The 24,936-nt window shown below is 44.5% G+C and overlaps 2 protein-coding genes across 2 annotated transcripts in view; one reads left to right on the plus strand and one right to left on the minus strand.

Annotated features, from left to right (window-relative positions):
• Positions 1 to 5,063, minus strand: part of slc17a8 (solute carrier family 17 member 8) — a 40,217-nt gene extending 35,154 nt beyond the window's left edge. Inside the window, exon 1 of the mRNA XM_033037904.1 lies at positions 4,341 to 5,063. Within this exon, the coding sequence (XP_032893795.1) occupies positions 4,341 to 4,441 (101 nt within the window). The 5' untranslated portion in view covers positions 4,442 to 5,063. The remainder of the gene's footprint in view (positions 1 to 4,340) is intronic.
• A 4,911-nt stretch (positions 5,064 to 9,974) lies between these two features.
• fgfr1op2 (FGFR1 oncogene partner 2) lies at positions 9,975 to 24,288 on the plus strand. The gene is made up of 6 exons (XM_033037905.1): positions 9,975 to 10,041; positions 13,951 to 14,087; positions 18,395 to 18,512; positions 19,458 to 19,600; positions 21,610 to 21,723; positions 23,427 to 24,288. The coding sequence occupies exons 2-6, from the start codon at positions 13,953 to 13,955 to the stop codon at positions 23,559 to 23,561; spliced, it is 645 nt and encodes a 214-aa protein (XP_032893796.1). The 5' UTR covers positions 9,975 to 10,041; positions 13,951 to 13,952; the 3' UTR covers positions 23,562 to 24,288.
• Positions 24,289 to 24,936: the final 648 nt, after the last annotated feature.

The raw sequence follows: 24,936 nt of genomic DNA on the forward strand, positions 1-24,936 counted from the left end.
GACAGAGCAGGCATGAGAGTGAAAGAGCTACCTGTGCTTCAAAATATGAAGAGCACTTCATATTCACTTCAATAGTTTACAACACAACGGCATGAAAAGAGCTCCCTGACCTGCTGAGTTTGTCCAGCACTGTGCTATTGTATATCTAGCATCTGCAGTTCTTTGTTTCTACCTTATTCTTTTGTCAGTGAATAATAAATTCATGTTCATGAGTTATTGGAGCAGAATTTGGCCATTAGGCCCATCAAGGCTGCACAGCCATTCAATCACAGCTGATCTATCTTTCCCTCTCAAAACCATTCTCCTGCCTTCTCCCCATAGACCTTGACACCCATACTAATTAAGAATCTGTCAATCTGTGGCTTAAAAATACGCAATGACGCAGATTCACCAGCCTCTGATTAAAGAAATTCCTCCTCATTTCCTATCTCAAGGTACGTCATTTTATTCTGAGGCTATGACCTCTGGTCCTAAACTAGCCCATGAGTGGGAACATCTTCTCCACATCCACTCTGTCCACACGTTTCACTATTCACGAAGTTACCTATGAGGGGCAAGAGGAACCAGTAATCACACGCAAAGGGTTTAATAAATATAGAACTATTCACGGTACGCCTGAAGCCACAGATTGAGGCTGTTAGCAGTCCACAGGAACCCCTGAGACAGCCCCAACCCATTGGAACGAGCAGTCTGTGAAGTCCTCAGGTGTTTTTGGGGGTGGGTGTACTGCATTCAGTGTGTCCAGAAAGGGCTGTCAATTACAAGGCGGACAGTGCACAGCTGATAGAGCTGCTGCCTCACTGCACCAAAGACCCTGAGTTTGATCCTGACCCCGGGTACTATCTGAGTGGACATTTACCCTGGGACTGCGGGGGTTTCCTCTGAGTGCTTCGGTTTCCTCCCACATCCAAAGATGTATAGGTTTGTAGGTTAATCGGCTTCTATAAATTGTCCCTGGTGTGCAGGGTGTGGATGAGAAATTGGCTTAACATGGAACTAGTGTGAATGGTGATTGATGGTCAGCGTGGACTCTGTGGGCTGAAGGGTCTGTTTCCATGGTGTATTTTTAAACAGATCAATCTTTCAAGAGGAAGGCAGAAGAAACTGCAGGTGTGGGAATCTTCAGCAAAACACAAAGTGCTGGAGGAACTCATTGGGTCAGGGAGCATCAGCCTGAAGCAGAGTCCCGATCTGAAACAGAATTTGTCCATTCCCTCCACAGATGCTGCCTGACCCGTTGAGTTCTTCCAGCACCTCGTTACGCTATCAATTAAAAGGGTTGGAACTACCTAGACGAGGCTGCTGTGGATGCACACAGGGATGCATTAACCATCCAAAGCTCCTATAAATTATAAATGTTGCAGGTAGGAGCAGGTTTCATTGTGTAAAACAACCCTAGGCTCGGATAGCAATGAGGAATTACTGCAATTTTATTTCAGCCCATCTCGACCACTTGGCATATCAATTTCTCCTTAAATATTCAAATCTCTGTGTGGCATTAGCTACAACCACTTTACACACTAAAATTGGGGAAATATCACCAAGAGCTTCACAGATGTTCCAAATTGGTACAAAGCTGGGAAATCTTAAAGGAAGAGTGAGAGGTTACAGAGGTGCTTCCAAAATGGAAGGCTGCCAGTCGGATAATGGTTCGATTTGGAAGGGATCAAAGATTGGAACAGGAGGAACTCAGAGATAATAGATTGGTACAGCACGGCCCAAATTAACTTGTTTTTTTTCCATGTTCTTAGGAGCAGAATTAGGCCATTCAGCCCATCGAGTCTTCTCCACCATTTAATCATGGCTGATCTATCTTTTCCTCTCAACCTCATTCTCCTGCCTTCTCCACATATCCTTTGATACCCTTACTAATCAAGAAACCCCCTTACTAATCAAGAATTCTGATTATGTTTTTGCGCTGATGTCTTTTTTTTTGCACAGTCATCTTTCTTTTTGAAATTTTACGGGTAACTTACGTATAATTTGTTTTTGTGGGCGTTGGTCTGAGTCTGTGTGCCTGTGGTGCTGCTGCAAGCAGGGTTTTAATTGTACCTGTACCTCACCAAATTGTGTCTGGATTTCCATCCTGAGAAGTCATGCCCCGATTTGTAGACTCCTAATGTTCACATCAGTCAACCAAATCGGTGAAGGAGCAACACTGATACAGCTGAGGATGGTGGAGTTTTGAACAGGCTCTCGACCCGAGTGGAGATCAGAGAGGGGGCTTCACCGTCACCAAGCATTCTTTGTCAGACGAAGGGTCCTGACCTGAAATGTCAGCAATCCTTTCTCTCCACTAGCCTGGACCACCCCCCATCCCTCCCCCAATCCCTCCCCTCATCCCTCCCCTCATCCCTCCCCTCCCCACCCCCCGAGTTACTCCCGCACCTTGTGTTTTCACTGGATGTTTATCGCATTCCCCGTTTAATCTTCTTCCACTCTCATAACATAAAAGGCACAACATAAAAGCATGAGAACATTTTTTTTAAAACAGGAGCGAGAGCAGACCAATCTCCTCAGTGACACCTGATAGAAGTTTATAAATTATGAGAGGCATAGATAGGGTGGACAGTCGGAAACTTTTCCCCAGTGTGGAAAGGTCAAACTAGAGGGCATAGTTTTAAGGTGAGAGGGTGAGGTTTCAAGAAAATGTGCGGGGCAATTTTTTTTACATAGAGGTAGTGGGTGGCTGGAACGTGCTGCCAGCGGTGGTGGGGGAGGCAGATTATGATTGTGGCATTTAAGATGCTTTGTGATAGACACAATGATATGTAAGAAGTTGAGGTATATGGATCAAAAGCAGGCACTGTATATGGATCACAAGCAAGATGAGTTTATCTTGGCATCATGCCCGGCACAGGCATTGTGGGCCAAAGGGCCTGTTCCTGTGCTGTACTGTTCTATGATTGTGCCTGCTCTGCCATTTGTGGCTGACCTTTGACCTTGGCACCATTTTCTGCCATTATTCCAATGTCTGTTGACCCATCTGGATGGAGAATTCCAAATATTAGTCAGCCCTCTGCGAATACATCTCTATTGACCACTCCTGAACAGCCAACATTTATCATGACAGTCTGTTGTTTTCCAGGCGATTGTACCCGATCTTGCGAGTCTTTGTTGCAGCTAATGATATTCTTGAAATAAAACTATTAATACTACCCAAAACTGAGTACAATCACGAAATAATCAACATGGTAAGAACAGGGTCAGATGATAAATATTTTGATGCATTTTAATGGAAGATTATTATCTTGTAATCTTTCTTACAAGATATTTTAATGAGGAAAAGTGTAAGCATGCCATCAATAATAAAATGAGGATGTTTGTTCAATGTAATATTACTAATTAACTGCCAGTCTGCTGGGGATTCCACAAATCTGTCCGTCTATTTGTCAATCTACGTTCAAATACTATTATTTTATTCATCTAAGGAGGCGCAGTCCACAAATATTTTTAATATATTAATCTATAACCAGATTTGCTGTATACATATCACTCCAAATTAAATAATAAAATCTAGTCCAAGTTAAATGTTTGGAGTCTGACTGTATCCAATTACCCGGACCTTCCTTTAAGGAAATGTGTGTAGATGAGATAAGTTCTCTTTTCTTTAAAGTTTATACGAAATCGGCAGATTTAATCTTCGGTTTTTAAGGTAAAAGCATGTGAAAAGATGATTCAAATGGCCGAGGAGTTCGGCAAGGTTAGAATTGAACCCAAGTTAGACACAAAAAGCTGGAATAAAAACTGGATAACGATCCCATGTGGGTACATTTGCATTAGTCATAGAGAGATACAGCATGGAAACTGGCCCTTCTGCCCACCATGTCCATGCCGACCAAGTTCGCACACTGCGCTAGCCCTATTTGCCTCCGTTTGCCCCATATCCTTCAAACCCCTTTCTTTCCATGTATCTGTCCCAATGCATTTAAAAAATTATTATTCAACCCACTTCTATAGCTTCCTCTGGCAGCTAATTCCCGATACCAACTACCCTCAGAATGAAAATGTTGCCCCTGAGATCCACCTTAAATCTTTCCCCTCTCGCCTTAAACCTGTGCCTCTAGTTTTACACTCCTTCACCCTGGGGAAAAGACTGTGAGCGTTCATTTTATCCATGCCCCTCATGATCTTGTACACCTCAAAAAGCCACCCCTCAGTCCCCAAAGAAAAAGGGTCAGCCTATCCAACCTGTCCCTATAACTCGAGCCTGCAAGCCCACTGTGTTCTGACTGCAGGTACAGAAAGGCGTCGTTCAAAAACACGCGAATTGTATGCTGTCTCGACATGAAACTGGGGGATGTATTGACATTATAAACTTTGTTTTAAACTCTCAGTACCTTCGGAGATGCCCCAGAGAGTCTCCCACGGCATACTTGGCTTCCTCCTTGACTGGATTGAAGAATTTGTTCTTCAGAGTTGCAAGTCCATCGAAAGGCATCGTTGCCGCTTCGGAGGAGGTCAGTCCTCGTCTTCACAACTAATACTTGTGGTGAATCGGCAGTGTGAAAGCGGCGAGAGCGCTGTCCATGATCCCCCGACTGTAAACCGGATCTGCGTGAGATAGTCCTCTCTCTCGCTCGCTCGCTCTCTATCTATCTCTACCTCTCTCCAGAGATGCTGCCTGACCAGCTAACTTACTACGTTTAATGTCCTTTAGTCCTCTCTCCTCCCCCACCCCCACCCACTCTCCCCCTCCCGCTCCCCTTTCTCTCTATTTTCCAACCAGTTGCTTTGGGACGTGAGGATGGAGTGGAGATGCTGGCGAGACCACCCCGGCTGCGGAGTTCCTGCAGATTTTAACCATCTATGGGGATTGTTGCAGATGCACCGGTTTCACACCAGTCCCAACCCGTCTCCTTCCCCAAAACACCCAGAGGAACTAACTCTACCAAGCGGAATGCAGGAGTCCTTGTACCTCCTGCGATCACTTCTCTCTCGCTGTCCCAACGAGGTAAGAGAGCGGAGGTGGACGGGGTGTTCATTAAAAATTGACGGTCATGCAGTCCGTCAAATTGACGCGGACGGCGGTCTAATGTTAGCAACACTCACTCGGCTCACTTCTCTTTTGTCCGTGTAACCGATAGTCAGGATGGAAACGCGCTGTAAAAGCCCCCCTCCCCCCTTAGAAGTGGAAGGTCCATGAATCTTTTAAGAAGTTGCATTCACAGAACATCTCATCAACCTCCCAGACACACCCAACGCCGCTCTGCACGCCATTAATTATTTCACACTGGAGTCCCATTAACCATTCTACCCGCCTGCCCCGTATTTTTTATTCATGCTTCAACTTGCATAGGTGTTCCGTGTAAATGTACTAAAAATACACATTCTGATAATGATATCTGATCGTTTTTTAAAAAAGAGTATGAAGTAAGCCCTCTCTCAAGTTCATAAAATCTTAAGAGATAGGAGCATAATTAGGCCATTCGGCCCATCAAGTCTACGTCATTCAATTATGGCTGATCTATCTCTCCCTCCTAACCCCATTTTCCTGCTTTCTCCCCATAACCTCTGACACTGACACCCTTACTAATCAAGACAGTTACGGGAAGCTTTTATTTTAAGAGACACAGTGAACTGCAGATGCTTGAATCTGGAACAAGAAGCGCTGGAGGAACTCTGTGTGAGTCAGGTAGCATCCGTGCAGAGAAAAGGCAGACATTTCACAAGTTCATAACTTCTAGGAGCAGAATTAGACCATTCAGCCCATCAAGTCTACTCCGTCATTCAATCATGGCCGATCTATCTTTCCTTCTCGACCCCATTAGCTTGCCATCTCCCCATAACCCGACACCCTGATTACTGATCAATAATCTGTGGCTTAAACATACCCACTGACTTGGTCTTCACAGCTGTCTGTTGCAATGAATTCAACAGATTCACCACCCTCCGACTAAAGAAATTCCTCATATTTCTAATACCCCTGTTCCACATAGAAAACCTGAACGGAAACCTCTGGAGACCTTGCGCCCCACCCAAGGTTTCCGTGCGGTTCCCGGAGGTTGTAGGTGGTTGCAGGTAGTGGAAGCAGGTAGGGAGACTGACAAAAAACTCCGGGAACCGCACGGAAACCTTGGGTGGGGCACAAAGTCGCCAGAGGTTTCCGTTCAGGTTTCCTAAGTGGGACAGGGGCATAAAAAGATACATCCTTTTATTCTGATACTGTGCACTCTGGTCCTAGACTCTCCCACTAGTGGAGATAATGTAAACACAGGCACTCTATCCAGGCTTTTCACTATTCATTAAGTTTCATGAAGTCTCCCGTCTAAAATCTTCAGACTGATGGGTATGGAGTGGAGGGTGTCTCCAACGTGAAAGCAATGTCCAAATTGGGAGCCATGGTCATTCTGAATAAGAGTCCATTCCCTACACTGATGCTGCCTGATCCGCCGAGTTCTTCCACCACACTTTGTTTTTTTTAATCAATATTCCAGCATCCGCAGTTCTCCATTGATCAGGGCAGTTTGACCTCGGGTGCAGGGGTCAAATTTGGGTTGGCTATCCCGAAATTCAATCTTAAATTTAACAAGAAATCCCTGTTAAAGAACCACTTCAAGAAAGAGAAGTAGGGGTGGGTCTAAACCTGGCAAGTGATACTACAGGTGAGGTGGGTGATGGGGGAGTGAGTCATTGGCAGATAGGTGGTTGACCCCCTCCCCTGCTCACCTGTATCCACCTATCGCTAGTCAGGCTTTGTCCCACCCCCACCTCTCTTTTCCAGCTTTCTTCCTCCACTCCACCAGTCTGAAGAACGGTCGCCTGTCCATTCTCTCCACAGATACTGCCTGACCTGTTCAGTTCCTCCAGCACTTTGTATTTTGCTCTAGATGTTATTTTAGCTGTACTGTAACTTACTGGTTCATTTGATAATGCAGATCTTGTTTGGGTTTTGTGAATGTTTCTCTACAATTTAGAAGTTAGATGCAGGACGTATCAGATAGAACCAGAATATTCTCTGTATGGGATTAACTCTTATGCAAAGATCATAATCATACTTTATTAGCCAAGTATGTTTTACAACACACGAGGAATTTCATTTGCCATACAGCCATTCAGTTCTTAATGAGTAATGGTGTCAAAGGTTATGTAGAGAAAGCAGGAGAATGGTTTTGAGAAGAAAAGATTGATTAGCCATGATTTAATGGCAGAGCAGCCTCAACGGACTGAATGGCCTAATTTCCATAAATTCGTAAGTCAATTAGGCCATTCTGCCCATCGAGTCTACTCCTAATTCTGCTCCTATATCTTATAGTCATATTTTAAAAACTCATTGCCTTCCCGCATGAAATTACAGAGTGTGATGGTATGAAAATTTGAAAATGAGTTAGGTAATGTGACTGCTGGATCTCAGAATTATGACCTGCAGGTTCAAGACCAGATTCTGCCCATCAACCATCAACCCCTTGAACCAGCCTTCACAACACTAACCACAGCCCTCCCTCAGCACCAGGTACCCGGTTGCACTAGGTACTTCCGCTTATGCAATTATGGTTACCTTGCATGATTGATTATTCGTTGTATTATTGATTATTGCATATTTATGTGTTGTCTTGTTGCATTTATAGGTTTGTAAAGCTGCATTGAGTAAGAATGTAATTGTTTTGTTCCTGGTGCGACCTGATTAAATCACCTATCCATGCTCTCAAGAGATGCTATCTGACCAGCTGAGTTACTCCAGCACTTTGTGTCCTTTTTTGTAAACCAGCATTTGCAGTTCCTTGTTTCACTAAAGTGAAGAAGGTCCTTGTCTTAATTATCTGGAGTTTAGATCTAGGAACTAGGGTCTGTCATTCAGTCTGATGAAGGGTCCCAACCCGAATCCAGCATCTGCAGTTCCTTCTGCTGGTTTTAGTACAACTTTACAGCTAATGTTGGTTAGCTCATAGTTGAAGTACTGCGTGCTGTTCTGATCGCACCACAGAAAGGACGAGATTGCACTGGAGAGGGTGTAGAGAAGATTCACTAGAACGGTGGTTTGGAGCATTTCACTCATGTGGGTGGAGTGGGTTGGTTTTCCTTGGAGCAGAGTTGAGAGAAAGAGGACCTGATAGTTATACAAAGTTAGGAGGAGCATTTAATCTACATTTATCTACACCCTATCTAATGTAGATAAGAGGAAACCTTTGCCCTTGGCAAAGATGCCTAAATCTTACAGGCATATGTTTAGAAAGGATTTAGAGATATAGGGGGATCTGAGGATGATTTCTATTTCATCCAGAGGGTAGTTGGAATGCAGAACAAACTGCCTGAGGGGGTGGTAGAGGCAGCTACTATAATTACGACCACTGGAAATGCCTAGGCACTGGAATAGAAGTCTGCAAATGCTGGAATATGGAGCAAAGAGCAAACTGTTGGAGGAACTCAGCAGGTTGGGTCAGGATCCTGCATCAGGATTGAGGGGAGCAGACAGAAGGCTGAGGTCCAAGTGCTGGCACGTGTGATTAGTATCTAGAGTAAAAGTATGTTTTTGTCAAATGCACTTATCTGAACCAGAACAACTAAATTCTTACCTACTGCACTTTTAAGTAAGATTAGAAGAAACAACCATAAATGTATTGTATATTACCAGTTATTCTAAATAAACTAGATAGTGCTAAAGATCCTGTTTCTGTGCTGTGGGACTAGATCACAATTGCATCTGTAGGAGAGGCCATACCATTGAGCTGGAGAATGGTGCAGACACTGGAAGAGGATGCAGTTGGAGGATGATGGACCATGGTGAGAAACATAACCAAGCTGAGGTAATACTCTGACTCTGCATAGCTGTTACACATCGTTCTCTCTGCCCTGCCTGGTGCCGAGGATTATGTTCCAATGCACACATAGTCTTACAGGAACGCCTCCTTCACATGGCAATCCTGTTTACCATCCACATTTTGCTCTCTCAGAATTACCCCAACAAATAGCAGAATCAAGGGCAAGTTCGAAGATTATTTGTGTCCAAAGTGATGTGCTCTTATGGAAAACCTGCACCTCCACAAAAACTTTAATGAACACAAGATATCCCAAAGTACTCAGAAGCCATTCATTGTCCATTAAGCCACAGCACTAAACACGTGCTCATTGCCATATTACAGTTTGTGGGATCTTGCTTTGCTCACACTGGCTGCTACACTTCCCAGTTACCATGGTGGTTGAAAAATGAGGAGCACTTGTACTGGGCTTTTTTTTAAATTTATTTCAAAATAGACTTTATTCAATTGATAGATATATACAATTCATGAACCGCGCGAAAAAAAATTCATCCGACATTTTCGGAGACTATACAAATTGTTCAATACAATTTTTTTACATTTTTCGAATTCCACCAAACTGTCCCCCACCCGTGCCACTCATGTGGCCCCTGTCCAAGTAATAAATATATACAACGTGTGAACCGTGCGAAAAATTCACCCGACATTTTCGGAGGCTATACAAATTGTTCAATACAGTTTATACATCTTTTAAATTCCACGAAACTGTCCCCCACCCGTGCCACTCATGTGGCCCCCTGGCGTGGGATACCTTCCCTTAAGCACTTGTACTGGGCTTTTCGAACAGCAGTCCCATAATATTTCTTCGCCAAGCAGGTTATATCTACCAAAGATCCTATAGCAGAGCATAGATCTTTGATATCTACCGTAGCAACTCCAATGAAGTCCACACACATTTCATTTGTGATGGTCAGACCACTCCAGAGATCTGAGTTAAATTCCCACTCAAGCTGCTGAATTTAAATACATTCTACAAATAAAATGATGACCATAAAAATACTGGATTGTTATAAGGCCTCTCAGTCTGGCTTACATTTGAGTCCAGAGCCTAGACTCCATTTCACTCTGTGTCACCACCTGGGTGGCTGACAATTGACCCGCAGCGCCGTCTGTGCCCGGGAGGACCAGGCCGACCGAGTCTCCTTCCCACCCGACGTCACAGCGAGCGGCAGCGAACTACAATACCCACAAGGGCACTGCGCGACGAGTGCGCAGGCGCAAACCCGGGCCTTTCCGGTCGGCGCTTTGGGTGCCGGGAGGCGGATGGAAGCGGCGGTTAGATGAGGTGAGAGCTGCGGCGGCAGGAGGGTCGGGAATGAGGGGGGAGGCCCGGGGACAGATCCCGGCTGGGGCTAAGGGGGGGGAGGGATCAAGACTGGTGTCGCCGCTCGAGGTGTCCGCGGAGACCGGAGCTGCAACATCCGGTCCCCCCACCACCACCACCATTCCGCCCTCGCCCACTTCACCATCACCCTTCCACTTTCTCCTCCCGGCCCCCCCCCCCCCCCCCACTCATGTTTCCCCCTTCCCCACTCACGCAGCCATCCAACTCACCCCCTGACACTTAACCCCTACTCTCACTCCCATCTTCATTCCTTCCCTCTTCATGTTTCCCCCTTCCTCCACCCACAGCCACCCACTTCTCACTCCCTAATACGTCTCCTCCTTCCCCTCTCCCCTCCAATTCCTCCTTCCACCCGTCCTGCACTTGACACTTCACCTCTGTTAAGTTCCCCCCTTTCCTGTCTCACCCCAATACCTATCCCTCCTCACGCTCCCCCCAATCCCTGAGTCTTGGGATTCTGTGTTGGTTGTTGTTTGCCAGTTATGTTAGTTGAATTAATCAGAGTTCGATAGCCTTTTCATTACTGAGAGTATGTCTTAAGATAACAGATGGATGGAGTAAACCATGACTGTAAGACAGGCTCAGGACTGATCACCTCTTCTTCCATCAATGTGTGCATTTTCCCAGGGTCCTTCTGATCAGAAACATTTGAAAGTTCAATATTATGAATTAACAAAAATTAGTATTTTTGACTCCACAGAAAGTTTGGCCTTTCATTAAAGCTCGTTGGTTATAAATACGTCCTATGTTACACGTTCCTTGTGCAAAGTTAATTGGTGAATCCCTTGTCCTAGTTGTCATCAAGTGTAATGTTAAAAATAAGAGCAGAATGTCGGAGTTTAAATGAGCAGTACACTACATGACACTGATGTGTGCTGTTTATATTCTGAGATAATTGCCACAGGAGATTGCCTTGTGATTCATCAAAATTATCAGTGGCTGTACAGAAGCAAGCTGATTCCTTAAACTAATCCAACTCATTCCCCTGCCTTCCTCCTCAAACCTGAGCAAAGTGCTGGAGGAACTGCAAATGTTGTTTGTCCGTTTTCCTCCAGAGATGCTGCCGGACCCACTGAGTTCCTCGAGCACTTTGTGTTTTAATCAAGATTCTACATCTGCAGGTCCTTGCGTCTTGCTCTTTAGACTTAATTTTTTTGTTTCTCAGGTCTGTGATCTGCATCAAACTTTTTACCCACAAATCACTTGCCAGGCTTTACCCCACCCCCACCTCTCTTTTCCACCATTCCCTCCCGTACTCCCATCAGTGTGAAGAAGGGTCCTGACCTGAAATGTCATCTGGCCATTCCCTCCACAGATGTTGCCTGGCCCACTGAGTTCTGTGAATAATTCCCTGTCTTTCATCTCTGGTTCCAGAACACAACACTGTGAACACAAGGTTAAAGAATAGTGAGCAGGAGAATCATTTTCACAAAGAGCTTCAAGGGGCTGTGGGGTTAGTGGTCGGGTCAAGTCTGTGCACCTCTCCGCAACAAGACCATCTCGCTCTGCTGCTCAGTGTGCAATCAATGCTGCGTGAAAATGGTTCATAAAGTCCTTCCAGTGTCTTTGGTCTTGAGCTGTTGCTTATGCGAGTAAAACACAAAACCCATCTGTTTCACTGATCTCCTTTAGGGATATAAATCTGCAGTTTTTTTATTGCTTTATGTACTCCAGGCCCACAGAATTGAGGTTGACATATCAACATAGCAGGCTGTTCTGTTCAAGGGCATTGCATAATATTGCAAAAAGCAAAAAATAAAGGAAGCATATAGAATAAGAGTACAGCACGGGAACTGGCCCTTCGGCCCACATTGTCTGTGCTGAACATGATGCCAAGTTAAACTAATCTCCCCAGCTTGCACATGATCCAAATACCTCCATTCAGTGCATACCCATGTGCCCGCAATGCTGTTAACTATATTCAGCACTGTGTATCTTTCCCTTTGCTTAGCCTATTGTGGTTGAGTTTGGCTTGATTGTATTTATGTATAGCTTTATCTGATTTGATTGGATACCATGCAAAACAAAGCTTTTCACTGTACCTCGGTACACATGGCAATAATAAACTAAGCCAAACCTTTCTAAAAGCCTCAACGGCATACCTTGAAGAAAATGAATGGGGAATATCGTTCTTGAGGGTTGTTGAGCCCCTTGGTGAAAGACAGCCATTATTAAACTTGTACGATACAGACTGAACCACTCAGTCCGCAGGTTTCAGACCTGATACAAAATAGCAGCCTCCGCAGAATGAAATGAAAGCCCACTCAAATGGAATGCTGGTGGACAGGCTGGTAATGAGTGTGGCAATGAAAGTAGTTAAATACAAGAGGATTTCTGCTGCCGCAGTGGAATCTTGTTTCCTTCGGTTAGATGTTTCGCAGAAGCAGTTGAAAGATTGTTCTTTCAAGATACATCCATGATTTCGCCTGTCAGTGCAGTTCAATAGGCAAGACTCTCCTTCACATTAAATTCTACGGCAGGATGAGTGCAATGCTGGCCACCACTCCAGCTCAGCACCAGGGAGCAGTGCAGTATTTGAAGTGTTCTTCATTGATATTGACTTGGGCCCAAACTGCCTGTGATTCTGCGACTCATCAAAGATCCTCTTACTCAACTGTTATTTCTCAATCAAGCTATAATAATGTACAGCAACTGGCAACGAATCATACAGTGAGTGCTCATTGTTGATTCACTATGCTTGCTGCACCATGCGACATAAAATGCTGGAGTAACTCATTGGAATAGGCAGCATCTCTGGAGAACATGAATATGTGACGTGGGGGGGGGGGGAGAAATAGTCCACCAGAGAAGAATATTCTATGGAGAAAGAATTAATAACTTACAGGAAGCATGGTTGAATGCATGATCCAATCAACACTAATGTGGCTGAAGTGAAGATGGTCGAGTGCTTCAATTCTTTGGCGTACATATTAACTACTATGTGTCCAGAAATACTAGAGAACCGTGGATCTATTGGGAGGGAGGAACTGAAGGAAATCCACATTAGTCAGGAAAAGGTTAACTGTTGGGACTGAAGGCAGATAAATCCCCAGGGCCTGATGGTCTGCATCCCAGAGTAAAGGAGGTGGCCCTAGAAATCGTGGATACACTGGTGATCATTTTCCAATGTTCTATAGACTCTGGATCAGTTCCTGTGGACTGGAGGGTAGCTAATGTAACCCCACTTTTTAAGAAATGAGGGAGAGAGAAAACAGGGAATTATAGACCAGTTAGCCTGACGTCAGTAGTGGGGAAGATTCTTGAGTCGATTATTACAGATGTAATAGCAGCGCATTTGGAAAGCAGTGACAGGATCGGTCAAAGTCAGCATGGATTTATGAAGAAGAAATCTTCTGCAATTTTTTGAGGATGTAACAAGTAGAATGAATAAGGGAGAACTAGTGGATGTATCTGGACTTTCAAAAACTATTTGACACGGTCCCAGATATAGACCTGATCTCCCAGCCTACATCATTGGGGAGATTGAACCTCTGTACCTGTGATGCTACAACGAATTAACACTATTTTCTGCACTCTGGTATTTTTTTCAGTGTTCTACCGATAGTGCGTGTGTCTGGCTTGATTGTACTCATGTACAGTGTGATTTGATTTGACGGGAGAGCATGCGGACAAAAGCTTTTCCCTGTACATTTGTGCACGTCATAAACCAAACAACTGGTTCAGTTGTTCCAAAAAGCCAATAGAGGAGCAGTGGACTGAACACCACCACCAAATAGCAGTGCAGTTCTTCATCACTGATTTTTTTTTGTGTGGGAAGTACACTATTTTTGGGATGTTTTCTGAGTCATTTTGTCAGGTGTAAAGTAACATGATCTATTCTTCCTGCAGCAATGAGTTGCACCATAGAGAAGGTTTTGGCAGATGCAAAAGCGCTGGTGGAACGGCTGAAAGAACATGACAATGCGGCGGAGGCTCTCATCGAGCAGACCACTGCACTCAACAAGAGGGTGGAGGCCATGAAGCAGGTGAGATGGGAATTCTTCCTACCTCTACTACAAAAATACTTGAAAAGGAAAATACAAACTCTTCAGAAACCTGAAACGCATAAGAAATGTAAGTGGTAATATGAAGTTATGTGCTCAGAATCCTGAGTAAATTGTAATCAAGAGCGTTTAGTTGTCATTACCTTATAGAAACTTACAACATTTTAAGGGGTTGGACAGGCTAGATGCAGGAAGATTGTTCCCGATGTTGGGGAAGTCAAGAACAAGGGGTCACAGTTTAAGGATAAGGGGGAAATCATTTAGGACCGAGATGAGAAAAATATTTTTCACACAGAGTGGTGAATCTCTGGAATTCTCTGCCACAGAAGGTAGTTGAGGCCAGTTCATTGGTTATATTTAAGAAGGAGTTAGATGTGGCCCTTGTGGCTAAAGGGATCAGGGGGTATGGAGTGAAGGTAGGTACAGGATACTGAGTTGGATGATCAGCCATGATCATATTGAATGGCGGTGCAGGCTTGAAGGGCCGAATGGCCTACTCCCGCACCTAATTTCTATGTTTCTATGTCATACATGTACCATCAACAGGACAATTACATTCTTACTTGCTAAAACTTAACACCTATTTATGCAATAACACACTGCTGATTTATAATAATAACACGACAAATTAATAACTAAAATCAGGTAACCAGAACAGTGCAAAAACTGAAATCCGTAGTGCACAGTCCTTAGAAGTTCATAGTTGCTGAGGTTAGTTTTGTGCAGTGTTCACGAGGATGATGGTTGCTGGGGAGAAGCTGTTTTTTGAACCTCGAGGTCATGGATCTCAGGCTCCTGTACCTTCTTTCCGATGGTAGCAGCGAGATGAGAGTGTGGCCAGAGTGATGTGAGTCTATGATAATCTTGGATTGTACACGGCCAAAACAGATGTTGACACATCCTTAGCAATGTAATTAAATGGTTCTCGATAAATTGTGCCCCTCTCCTCTTAAAGCTCTGCCATCTAGTCTTTGACATTTCCACCCAGGGGAAAAATGTTCTGACTGTCTACCCTATCTATGCCTCTCATGATTTTATGGGCAACGGTCTCCCCTCAACCTGTGCCGTAAATACCTTGAACACAGGACATCTTTGCTTTGCAAACAGCAATACTGTGTAATGCACAATCCACCGGTTTGTTAATGCCATAATAGAAATAACTAATTTCCTCGCCTATGTCCTTGGCCCCGCAGGTTTGGACATGTCAGTGTGCAGCAATTATATGGATATTGTTCAGGTTTTCCTGAATAGAAATAAGTGAATTCCCAGGGAAGAGGATTCTAAAACAAGGGCATAGTTTTAAGGTGAGAGGGGAGAGATTTAAGAGGGACCTCCGAGGCAACGTTTTCATTCGGGGGAATCGGTATCCGAAACAAGCTGCTGCTCATAGGATCTGGAAAGTGCTGGAGGAAGCTATAGAAGTGGATACAATTATACTTTAAAAAGCTATTTTGACAGATGTATGGATAGGAAGGGTTTATAGAAACATAGAAACATAGAAATTAGGTGCAGGAGTAGGCCATTCGGCCTTTCGAGCCTGCACCGCCATTCAATATGATCATGGCTGATCATCCAACTCAGTATCCCGTACCTGCCTTCTCTCCATACCCTCTGATCCCCTTAGCCACAAGGGCCACATCTAACTCCCTCTTAAATATAGCCAATGAACTGGCCTCGACTACCCTCTGTGGCAGGGAGTTCCAGAGATTCACCACTCTCTGTGTGAAAAAAGTTCTTCTCATCTCGGTTTTAAAGGACTTCCCCCTTATCCTTAAGCTGTGACCCCTTGTCCTGGACTTCCCCAACATCGGGAGCAATCTTCCTGCATCTAGCCTGTCCAACCCCTTAAGAATTTTGTAAGTTTCTATAAGATCCCCTCTCAATCTCCTAAATTCTAGAGAGTATAAACCAAGTCTATCCAGTCTTTCTTCATAAGACAGTCCTGACATCCCAGGAATCAGTCTGGTGAACCTTCTCTGCACTCCCTCTATGGCAATAATGTCCTTCCTCAGATTTGGAGACCAAAACTGTACGCAATACTCCAGGTGTGGTCTCACCAAGACCCTGTACAACTGCAGTAGAACCTCCCTGCTCCTATACTCAAATCCTTTTGCTATGAAAGCTAACATACCATTCGCTTTCTTCACTGCCTGCTGCACCTGCATGCCCACTTTCAATGACTGGTGTACCATGACACCCAGGTCTCGCTGCATCTCCCCAAGGAATATGGGCCAAATGTAGGCAAATGGGACTAACCCACTATATTAACGGTTGGTATACATGAGGTGGGCCAAAGGGCCTGTTTCCATACTATATAGGTAATTGAGATTGAAGATATTTTAGTTCTGAAGTGTCTTATTAGATCCACCATTTCCCAAATGTAATTGTTGAGGGTTGCTCTCTTTAAGAGCAGCAGTTGCTCGATGACCAGCTCATAAACATGATAAGCCTTTTGAAAGGAAATGAACTTGACATAAGTAGCATAATGTTGAATATATTAAGGAAAGGTCGTCACTTGAGGGACTTGAATCTTTATAGTTACAATCAACCATAACATATACACGGAAATCTACTTCCATGGAAAGTTATCAATTTAAGCTTGCCTTTAAATGTTTGCAAGATTGTTTTTAAGCTCACAGTGCCACAGCACTAAATAATAAATGTTTAGAATGTATAACCGTAGAGTTGGAACGCACCCACAATACAATCCCAGAATAGAAAGGTGTTATATAAGCCTGTTCTAATGTAGAATTAGTTCTATAAAGTAACATCCACTCACAAAATTAAAGCATTCAAAATGACAGATAGGTGGAGTTAGGAGACTGTTGCTAGGGTATCACCCAAAAACAACGGGGAGTATTTAAAATGCTCGAAACTGTTTCCACTCGTCCAAAGTGATAAATCTCTCATTGTGTGTGCATTTAATTCTCGAGTGCTTTTTCAGCTGTACAACAACATGGGTAAAGTACTGATGGATGGAGCCTTCCGATTAATAGTGAATATGGGAGCCATTTGGTGTAATACTATGAAATGAATAACGTCAGCGGAGTCCTGCCATTTCCTTCATAAAGACCCCAAAGCACTTAATATCTTCTGATTGATTATTAAGTTCAGTTTTCTACTCTGCAGCCATAGTGAGATCTTGCAGTCAGTAACAAGGTGACCAAAAGTATGTTTGGTCAATGACTACAGAATCTATTCTTTACATGGCCTTATGCTGCATTAGAAAAGAGCATATTGGTGAGGCTGCACATGGAATACTGTGTTCAGTTTTGGTAACCATGCTATAGGAAAAATGTCATTAAGCTGGAAAGAGTACATACAAGGTGCCGGGTGGAACAGATGGTAGTGGGTATGTGGAACGGGCTGCTCAGGGAAGTGGTTGCGACTGGTTTGATTACAACATTTAAAAGACATTTTGGACCTGGATAGAGAAGATTTAATAATAATAATAATAAATTTTATTTAATGGGCGCCTTTCAGACATCTCAAGGACACCTTACATAGTAATCGGAATAAAAACATATAATCGGAATAGAACAGGTAAAAAAGACATCACAGAGACACAAATTAAAAACAGAATTCGATCCAAAAACAGAAAATCAAAAACACAGTCACAAAAACACAGGCCAAACACAGGCAAATGGGACGAGCTTAGATGGGACATCTTGGTCGGCATGGATGAGTAGGGCCGAAGGACCCATTTCCGTGCTGTATGAATCTATGACTCTTTCTAACCTACCTTACTTTCTCTCTGAGGTAGACACAGAATGCTTGAGTAACTCAGCGGGTCAGGCAGCATCTCTGGAGAGAAGGAATGGGCGACACCTCAGGTTGAGATCCTTCCCCAGACTTCTCCGACCCGAGGCGTCGCCCACTCCTTCTCTCCAGAGGTGCTGCCTGACCCGCTGAGTTACTCCAACATTTTGTGTCAACCTTCGATTTGCAGTTCTTTCCTACCTATCTACCTTACTTTCTCTCTTCCTCAGTTCTGATGAATGGTCTTTGACAAATTTCTCTTCCACAGATGCTGTCTGAATGGCTGAGCTCTTCCAGCATTTCTACTTTAAAAAAAAAAAGGGAATTGAAGGGGCACAAGGAGAAAATGACTGTTTTTGTAATAGGGAAAGAAGACTAATGAATTGTCTTGGGGATAGTGGTTTGATTATCCCCTCCTGCAGTGCTCTGTTCTGTTTTGAGTGCCGACTAATTTGAGAATAACGTCTGTTTTCCGTTAATGGTCTCTCAGGGGAACTATGATTTATGTTTTCTCTTTGGCTTGATTACAGTACCAGGAAGATATTCAGGAGCTGAATGAAGTGGCCCGGCACCGGCCTCGCTCCACGCTGGTGATGGGAATCCAACAGGAGAACCGGCAGATCCGGGACCTACAGCAGGAAAATAAAGGTGAGTCTGTACTGTGCCCGTATCCGTCTCCCACATACCGTCAGTGCCGGGAAACTCAGCACAACGTATCCGCGTTCTTACCAGCTTACTGCCCAGCGGTATGAGCATTGATTTCTTTCATTTCAAGTAACTCCTGCATTCCTTTGCCCGCCTCTCTTCTCCCACCCTAGTTGTTCCACTCTTCGCATCCTTGTATCCCTGTAATTAGCACATCTTCCTCAGCCTTTACAGACTCCACTCTTCTTGAGGTCATCAGTTTTGTTCCAGCCTTGTTTTCTTCGGACCTCCTCTATCTTTTATCTGAAGAAGGGTTCCTAGCGAAGAAAACATTACAGCTCAGGTTCCTATTAAATCTTTCCCCCTTCACCGTAAACCTATGTCCTCTGGTTCCAGATTCCTCTACTCTGTGCGTATACCCTGATCTATTCCCCTCATGATTTTATACACCCCAATAAGATCACCTCCTATCCTCCTGCGCTCCAAGGAATAGTCACAACCTGCTCAACCTCTCCCTATAGCTCAGACCCTCGAGACCTGGCAGCATCCATGTGAATCTTCTCTGAACCCATGCCAACTTAACAACATCTCTCCTATAACATGGTGCCCAGGACTGAACACAATACTCTAAATACGACCTCACTAATGTCTTATACAATTGCAACATGACTGCCCAACATCTATTGCCTGATTACAGCTGGGAAGAAACTGTCACTGAACCTGGAGGTGTGCATTTTCACACTTCTGTACCTCTTGCCTGATGGGAGAGGGGAGAGACGAGGGAGTGACCAGGGTGCAACTTGTACTTGTTTATGCAGGTGGCCTTATTGAGGCAGCGTGAAGTGTAGATGGAATCAATGGAAGGGTGGTTGGTTGGTGTCATTGTCTGGGCTATCAGACCAGTGTTAGCAGACGGCTTCAGTTCTCATGGGAATGTTCTGTTTGTAGAGTTGCGCACGTCTTTGGAGGAACATCAGTCTGCGTTGGAGCTGATCATGAGCAAGTACAGGGAGCAGATGTTCCGACTGCTGATGGCCAGCAAGAAGGATGACCCAGTGATGGTCACCAAGCTGAAGGAGCAGCACTCCAAGGTAGGTGGCAGCACCTTCTCCCTCTCCAGCTCCCTCTGCTTCATCCATTGCTCCCTCACTTTGTGCATCTTAACTGCTTCGTATGAATGTTTCACTGAAGCAAGGCACACTTCTGGAGTGTACCAAAGTTGCCTGCTGGTCCCTGCCTCATCCGACCAGACGTCATAAGTTTAAGGTGAGGGGGAAAGATTGAATAGGAAACTGAGAGGTCACTTTTTTACCCAAAGGGTTGTGGGTGTATGGAATGAGCTGCTGGAAGAGGTAGTTGAGGCAGGTATGATCGCAACGTTTAAGAAATATTTAGATAGGTACATGGATTGGATAGGTTTACAGGGATTTGGGCCAAACACAGTTAGGTGGGATTAGTGTAGCTGGGACATGTTGGTCGGCATGAGCAAGTTGGGCCGAAGGGCCTGTTTCCACACTATATGACTGACACCCTTCCCCTCTCTGCTCTATACTGGCTTTCTTCTCTCGCTGCTCTTCGTCCAAGTTCTTGACCCAAAGCACTATCTGTCCATTTCCCTCCATAGATGCTCTTCGATCCGCTGAGTTCTTCCAGCAGTTTGTTTTAGTCCATTCCATAAACACTTGCTTGTTCCAGCGAAAGTACAGATTCAGCCGTGATAGAGATCTACACAATAGGCAACACATATCTCTGGGAGTCAAAGCCAGCATTTATTATCCTTTAGACTTTAGAGATACAATCTGGAGACGGGCCCATTGGCCCACTAAATCCACACCAACCACATAGAATAACACTATCCTACACACTAGGGACAATTTACAATTTTTACCGAAGCCAATTAACATACAAATCTGCACGCCTTGGAGATGTGGGAGGAAATCAGAGCACCTGCAGAAAACCACACACTCATAGGAAGAATGTACAAACTCCACACATACAGCACCCGTTGTGCTTGTTAATAGTAGCACAAGTGGTATGCAGACTTAATAATAATAATAATAAATTTTATTTAATGGGCGCCTTTCAGACATCTCAAGGACACCTTACATAGTAATCGGAATAAAAACATATAATCGGAATATAACAAGTAATAAAGACAGAGACACAAATTAAAAACAGAATTCAATCCAAAAACAGAAAATCAAAAACACAGTGTGAAGAGAGAGCAGCGGCAGCCAAAGCGCGCCAGCGTCCACTCTCTCTTCACGGCAGCCATCTTGGACACAGACCTTCAGGACTACAATTAGACAAAAAAATCATCCCCCCACAGTGGGTAGCACTGTGGGGGAAGGCACAATGTCCAGTCCCCACCCCATGTTCACCCCAAAGTCAGGCCTATTGAGGCCACCGCAATTGCCTCTACGGAGGCCCGATGTCCCTGGCCGTTCTCACCGGGTGGTCTTGCCCCGGCGTCGGGAGAGTCCTTTCGGCGGCTGGGCCACCTGGAACGGCCGCTTCCTGGTTGGAGCCCGCGGCTGCCAAAGCCGACAAGGCTGCGCCGGTTTGGAGCTCCCAGGCTCCCGATGAAAAAGTCGGCGCCGCCTCTCCGCATGCCGCCTCTCCGCTCCGCAGCCCCGCAGCCCGGAGATGTTGCTCTTGGCGGTCCAGCTCGCCAGAGCTCCAGCGCGTCGCTCCAGCGCGGCGACCCAGGCAAAGCATCGCCCGCTCCACTCCGCTCCGCTCCAGCGCTCCAACGCTGTGCCGCCGCCGAGGCCGAGGTGCTGGGCGGTCCCCGCCAGGAAACGGCGCTCCAAGCCCGCAGGTAGGCCACGAGCAAAGATCTTATAAGATCTTTGGCCACGAGGACGGGTCGACGGGCAGCCCGGAGAAAAGGCTGCCACACCGACCAGGTAGGGACCTAGAAATAAAGTTTACACCTACCCCCCACATTAAAAAGACCAAATCCCGTACAAACAAAAAACAGGACTCACTAAAAACTATTAAAAAAACGAATTTAGAACAGACGGCTGCTGGCTAGCAGCCGTTCACCAAGATGGCTCCTCAAGCCCTTGACTTGATGTCCTGTCTTTGTTTCCCACAGGAGCTGCAGGTCCACGTGGATAAGATCAATGAGATGGCCACGGTGATGCGAAAAGCCATTGAAATCGATGAACAGCGCCTCTTCAAGGAGCAGGAGCGGATTGTCCAGCTGGAGGTGGGTGCATCGCCTCACGTACAACTGAACCTTCACATTCAGAGAGGCTTAAACCGCTCTCTCCTCACTGAAATCACACCGTACCCTCCCTGTATAAACAAGGAACTGCAGAAGCTAGTTTATAAGGAAAGGCACAAAGTGCTGCAGTGGGTCAGGCAACATCTCTGGAGAACATGGACAGATGACGTTTTAGATCAGGACTGGGGTGTCCAAAGAAGGGTCCCAATCCGAAACGTCACCTATTCATGTTCTCCAGAGATACTGCCTGTCCTGCTAAGTTACTCTAGCATTTTATCATTTTCTACACCTTATCCCAATGTCTAATTCAAAAAGAAATTGACAAAAAATACAGCCACCATTCCCACAACTACCATGATGTGTTAATTTTTAATTAATTTCTATATGTCTACAATAAATTCAGATTGTGTTTGCTATTATTAGAGGTCTGTTTAAGACCAATTTGAAAACTTGCCTAACATTTCCTTGGCAGTAGAGAGTATTTGAACGGCATTAAGGGCCTGAGCATCATCCAGAAAGATGACAGGTTAACCTTAAAGGTTCTTTTTAAAAATTGATTTTACTTGACAGCAGCTTGCCTTTCCATTTACAGGTTTGGTAGATTGCTGATGTTTTATCATTATAGCACAGGAGGCCATTCAGCCTTTCGTGTCTGTGCTAACTTCCAGCTGAGCACTCCCATCTCAACAGCTTTTTACTATATCATGGCACTTGTGACAATAAACCTCAGCCGTTAGTCCCATTTCCCCCTTCTTATTTCCCTGTATCCTTGCTGCTTCCCCGCACAGCAATCATCTTTCCTTTCCTTTCATTCTCTTTGCTGTTGACCTTATACAACGGGTGCAATTTACATCAGCCAAGTAACCTACCAGCAGCTCTTTGGAAGTATGGGGGGGGGGGATGCCACATGCAGTCACAGGAAGATTGTGCCACACAGACGACGCCCAAGGTTAGCATCAAACCCGGGTCACTAGAGCTGCGAGGCAGAGACATTAAATACTGTGCAGTCCTGTTAAATATTACCCTGCATGGGTAGCTGGTGCACCCAGAGTGGACAGTGAGATAGGGAGGAAGAAAACAGAATCTACATCATCCTGACAGTGCACACGCACTTTAAACGCAGGGAAGATAGCGAGCACTCAATTGTACACAAAATAAATGGAAATAAGCCAGTATGAACACAGGACGCTGTTGTTTTAGGATGCCAACCTGTTGCTGGCATCTCACAACTGCTCTGGAATTGGCTCTTGAACAACCGCACAACACTAACCTCATTAACTAGGATCTTCTATGGGCTGTGTCTTTGGTTGGAATCATTTTATGCGTGTTTAAAAAAACATTTAGATAGGTACATGGATAGGATAGGTATAAAAAGGATATGTTCCAAATACAGGCAGGTGGGACTAACTAGGATGGGGCATCGAGGTTGGCATGGGAAGATGGGCTGAAGGGCCTCTTTGCATGCTGTATAAGTATGACGTATTAATTTATTGTAATATTGATCATATATTCTGTTATTGCATTTACAGATCTGTAAAGCTGTAGCAAATTAGTATTTTATTGTTCCGTTGCAGTTACATATGATAATCTAAAGTACATTGGAATTATTAAAAATACCTGCAAATACATATGAGAACACACTTGACTGGTGTTACTCACTGTCTAAAGCTCTCATTTCTTTGCAGTTTGAAAATAAAGGTTTGAGGGAGGTGCTACAAGTAAATAAAGAATCGTTCCACTGCTTGAAGGAAGACATATTGGAAAGCAGGTCGTTATCTGGTTTAGTGACAAATGCCAACCTCAGCATGAGGAAGAGCTGAGGCAGTGCAGACCCAGCACTTGCCCTCACCGACCCACTGTCCTGTGGACATTTTATCCCGGCGCATTGAGCCAACGCCTCAACTGTACAGGTCACCGTTCATCTCTGGAGCTAAATGAGTTTCGTGGCTAGTTAATTAAACTGACAAACGTACCTTATTTTACGTTGTATGTTCCGACTTTGTTCTTTTAGAGAAGACAAAAAGAATCTGTACACATTTAGTGTGATGTGGCCAGCATCTTATATTTAGTCCAGGGATCTCTCTGGCCTCATTCCGACCTGCCCTTTTTCCAGAGAGCAAGTTAAAAAAGCATAGGCCTCAGGGAACAAAGCAATCTCCAGTTCACAAGTAGATTTTGTAGCTATTGAACCCTTGGCTATACATAAAAATAATAATTTGTAATAAAGTGTGGGCAGTGGGAGGGAGGGGCAGGGTTCAAGAAGCTAATCAGCGATTGTGTCAAACTTTACTATTACACAAATTGGAGAAGTATTTATTGAACTGACCAAGGGTGGAATCGGTTGCATTTGTGATAAATGGATGGTCATAGCAAAATTTATATGGAATGCAATCTTTCAAATCTATAGAATGTTCTATTTTTTAAACCAAGTTTATTCACAATGTGAGATTGTTGACTTGGATTGGGTTGTTAATCCTACAATATCTGTACAATAGGCTGTCTGTGGATGTGTATATTTTTGCTTAATAAAGAGTAAATATATTGTCACTGGTTGAATAAATTGTTGTGGACTGTATTGGCAGAGACATGGAGGGGGGCTTTCTGCACAAGTAGTGGAATAGTGTTGTTGCACCTACACTCTGCCCATAATGTCTGGCCCCAATGAAAACACTAGATGCTTGAAAACAGGGACCAAACCTTTTCATAGAAGATATTAAGAGCTGGAATAACTCAGCTAATATGGACAGGTGATGTTTCGGGTTGGGATCCTTCAGAATGAACTTTGGGTTGCACATGGCGTTCAGTTCCACGTGTTGGTTTTGTTGACCATTATTATGCAAAAGGAACAAGTCTGCCCTCTGCTGGCAATTGCCCTGATCGCTGAAAGCACCAACTTCCCTGAACTTTGCATGGATTTGCAAGCACAATCCATTCCTTCTGGCTAGGGCGAATAGCAGCACATAGAATCACTAATTCAAATGTAATTGACCTATGATTCAAAAACTTGGACTAATGGCAGTTTAGTTTATAGACACATGCACTGAGGTACAGTGAAAAGCTTTTTGTCATGTGCTGGCCAGTCAGCAGAAACTATACACAATTACAACCAAGCTATCCTCAGTGTACAGCTACAGGATAAGGTACAATGTATAGTGCAAGGTAAAATCTGATTTATAGATAGTCCAATGGTCCCCA

Source organism: Amblyraja radiata, chromosome 19 (genome assembly GCF_010909765.2).
Source record: "Amblyraja radiata isolate CabotCenter1 chromosome 19, sAmbRad1.1.pri, whole genome shotgun sequence".
Taxonomy (NCBI): Eukaryota; Metazoa; Chordata; class Chondrichthyes; order Rajiformes; family Rajidae; genus Amblyraja; species Amblyraja radiata.

Excerpts from the sequence above, each read along its gene's own strand:
- fgfr1op2 (XM_033037905.1), top strand. The coding sequence starts at position 13,953 with ATGAGTTGCACCATAGAGAAGGTTTTGGCAGATGCAAAAGCGCTGGTG. Across the intron at positions 14,088-18,394 it reads GGGTGGAGGCCATGAAGCAG|TACCAGGAAGATATTCAGGA; the intron begins GTGAGATGGGAA and ends GCTTGATTACAG. Across the intron at positions 18,513-19,457 it reads CCTACAGCAGGAAAATAAAG|AGTTGCGCACGTCTTTGGAG; the intron begins GTGAGTCTGTAC and ends TTCTGTTTGTAG.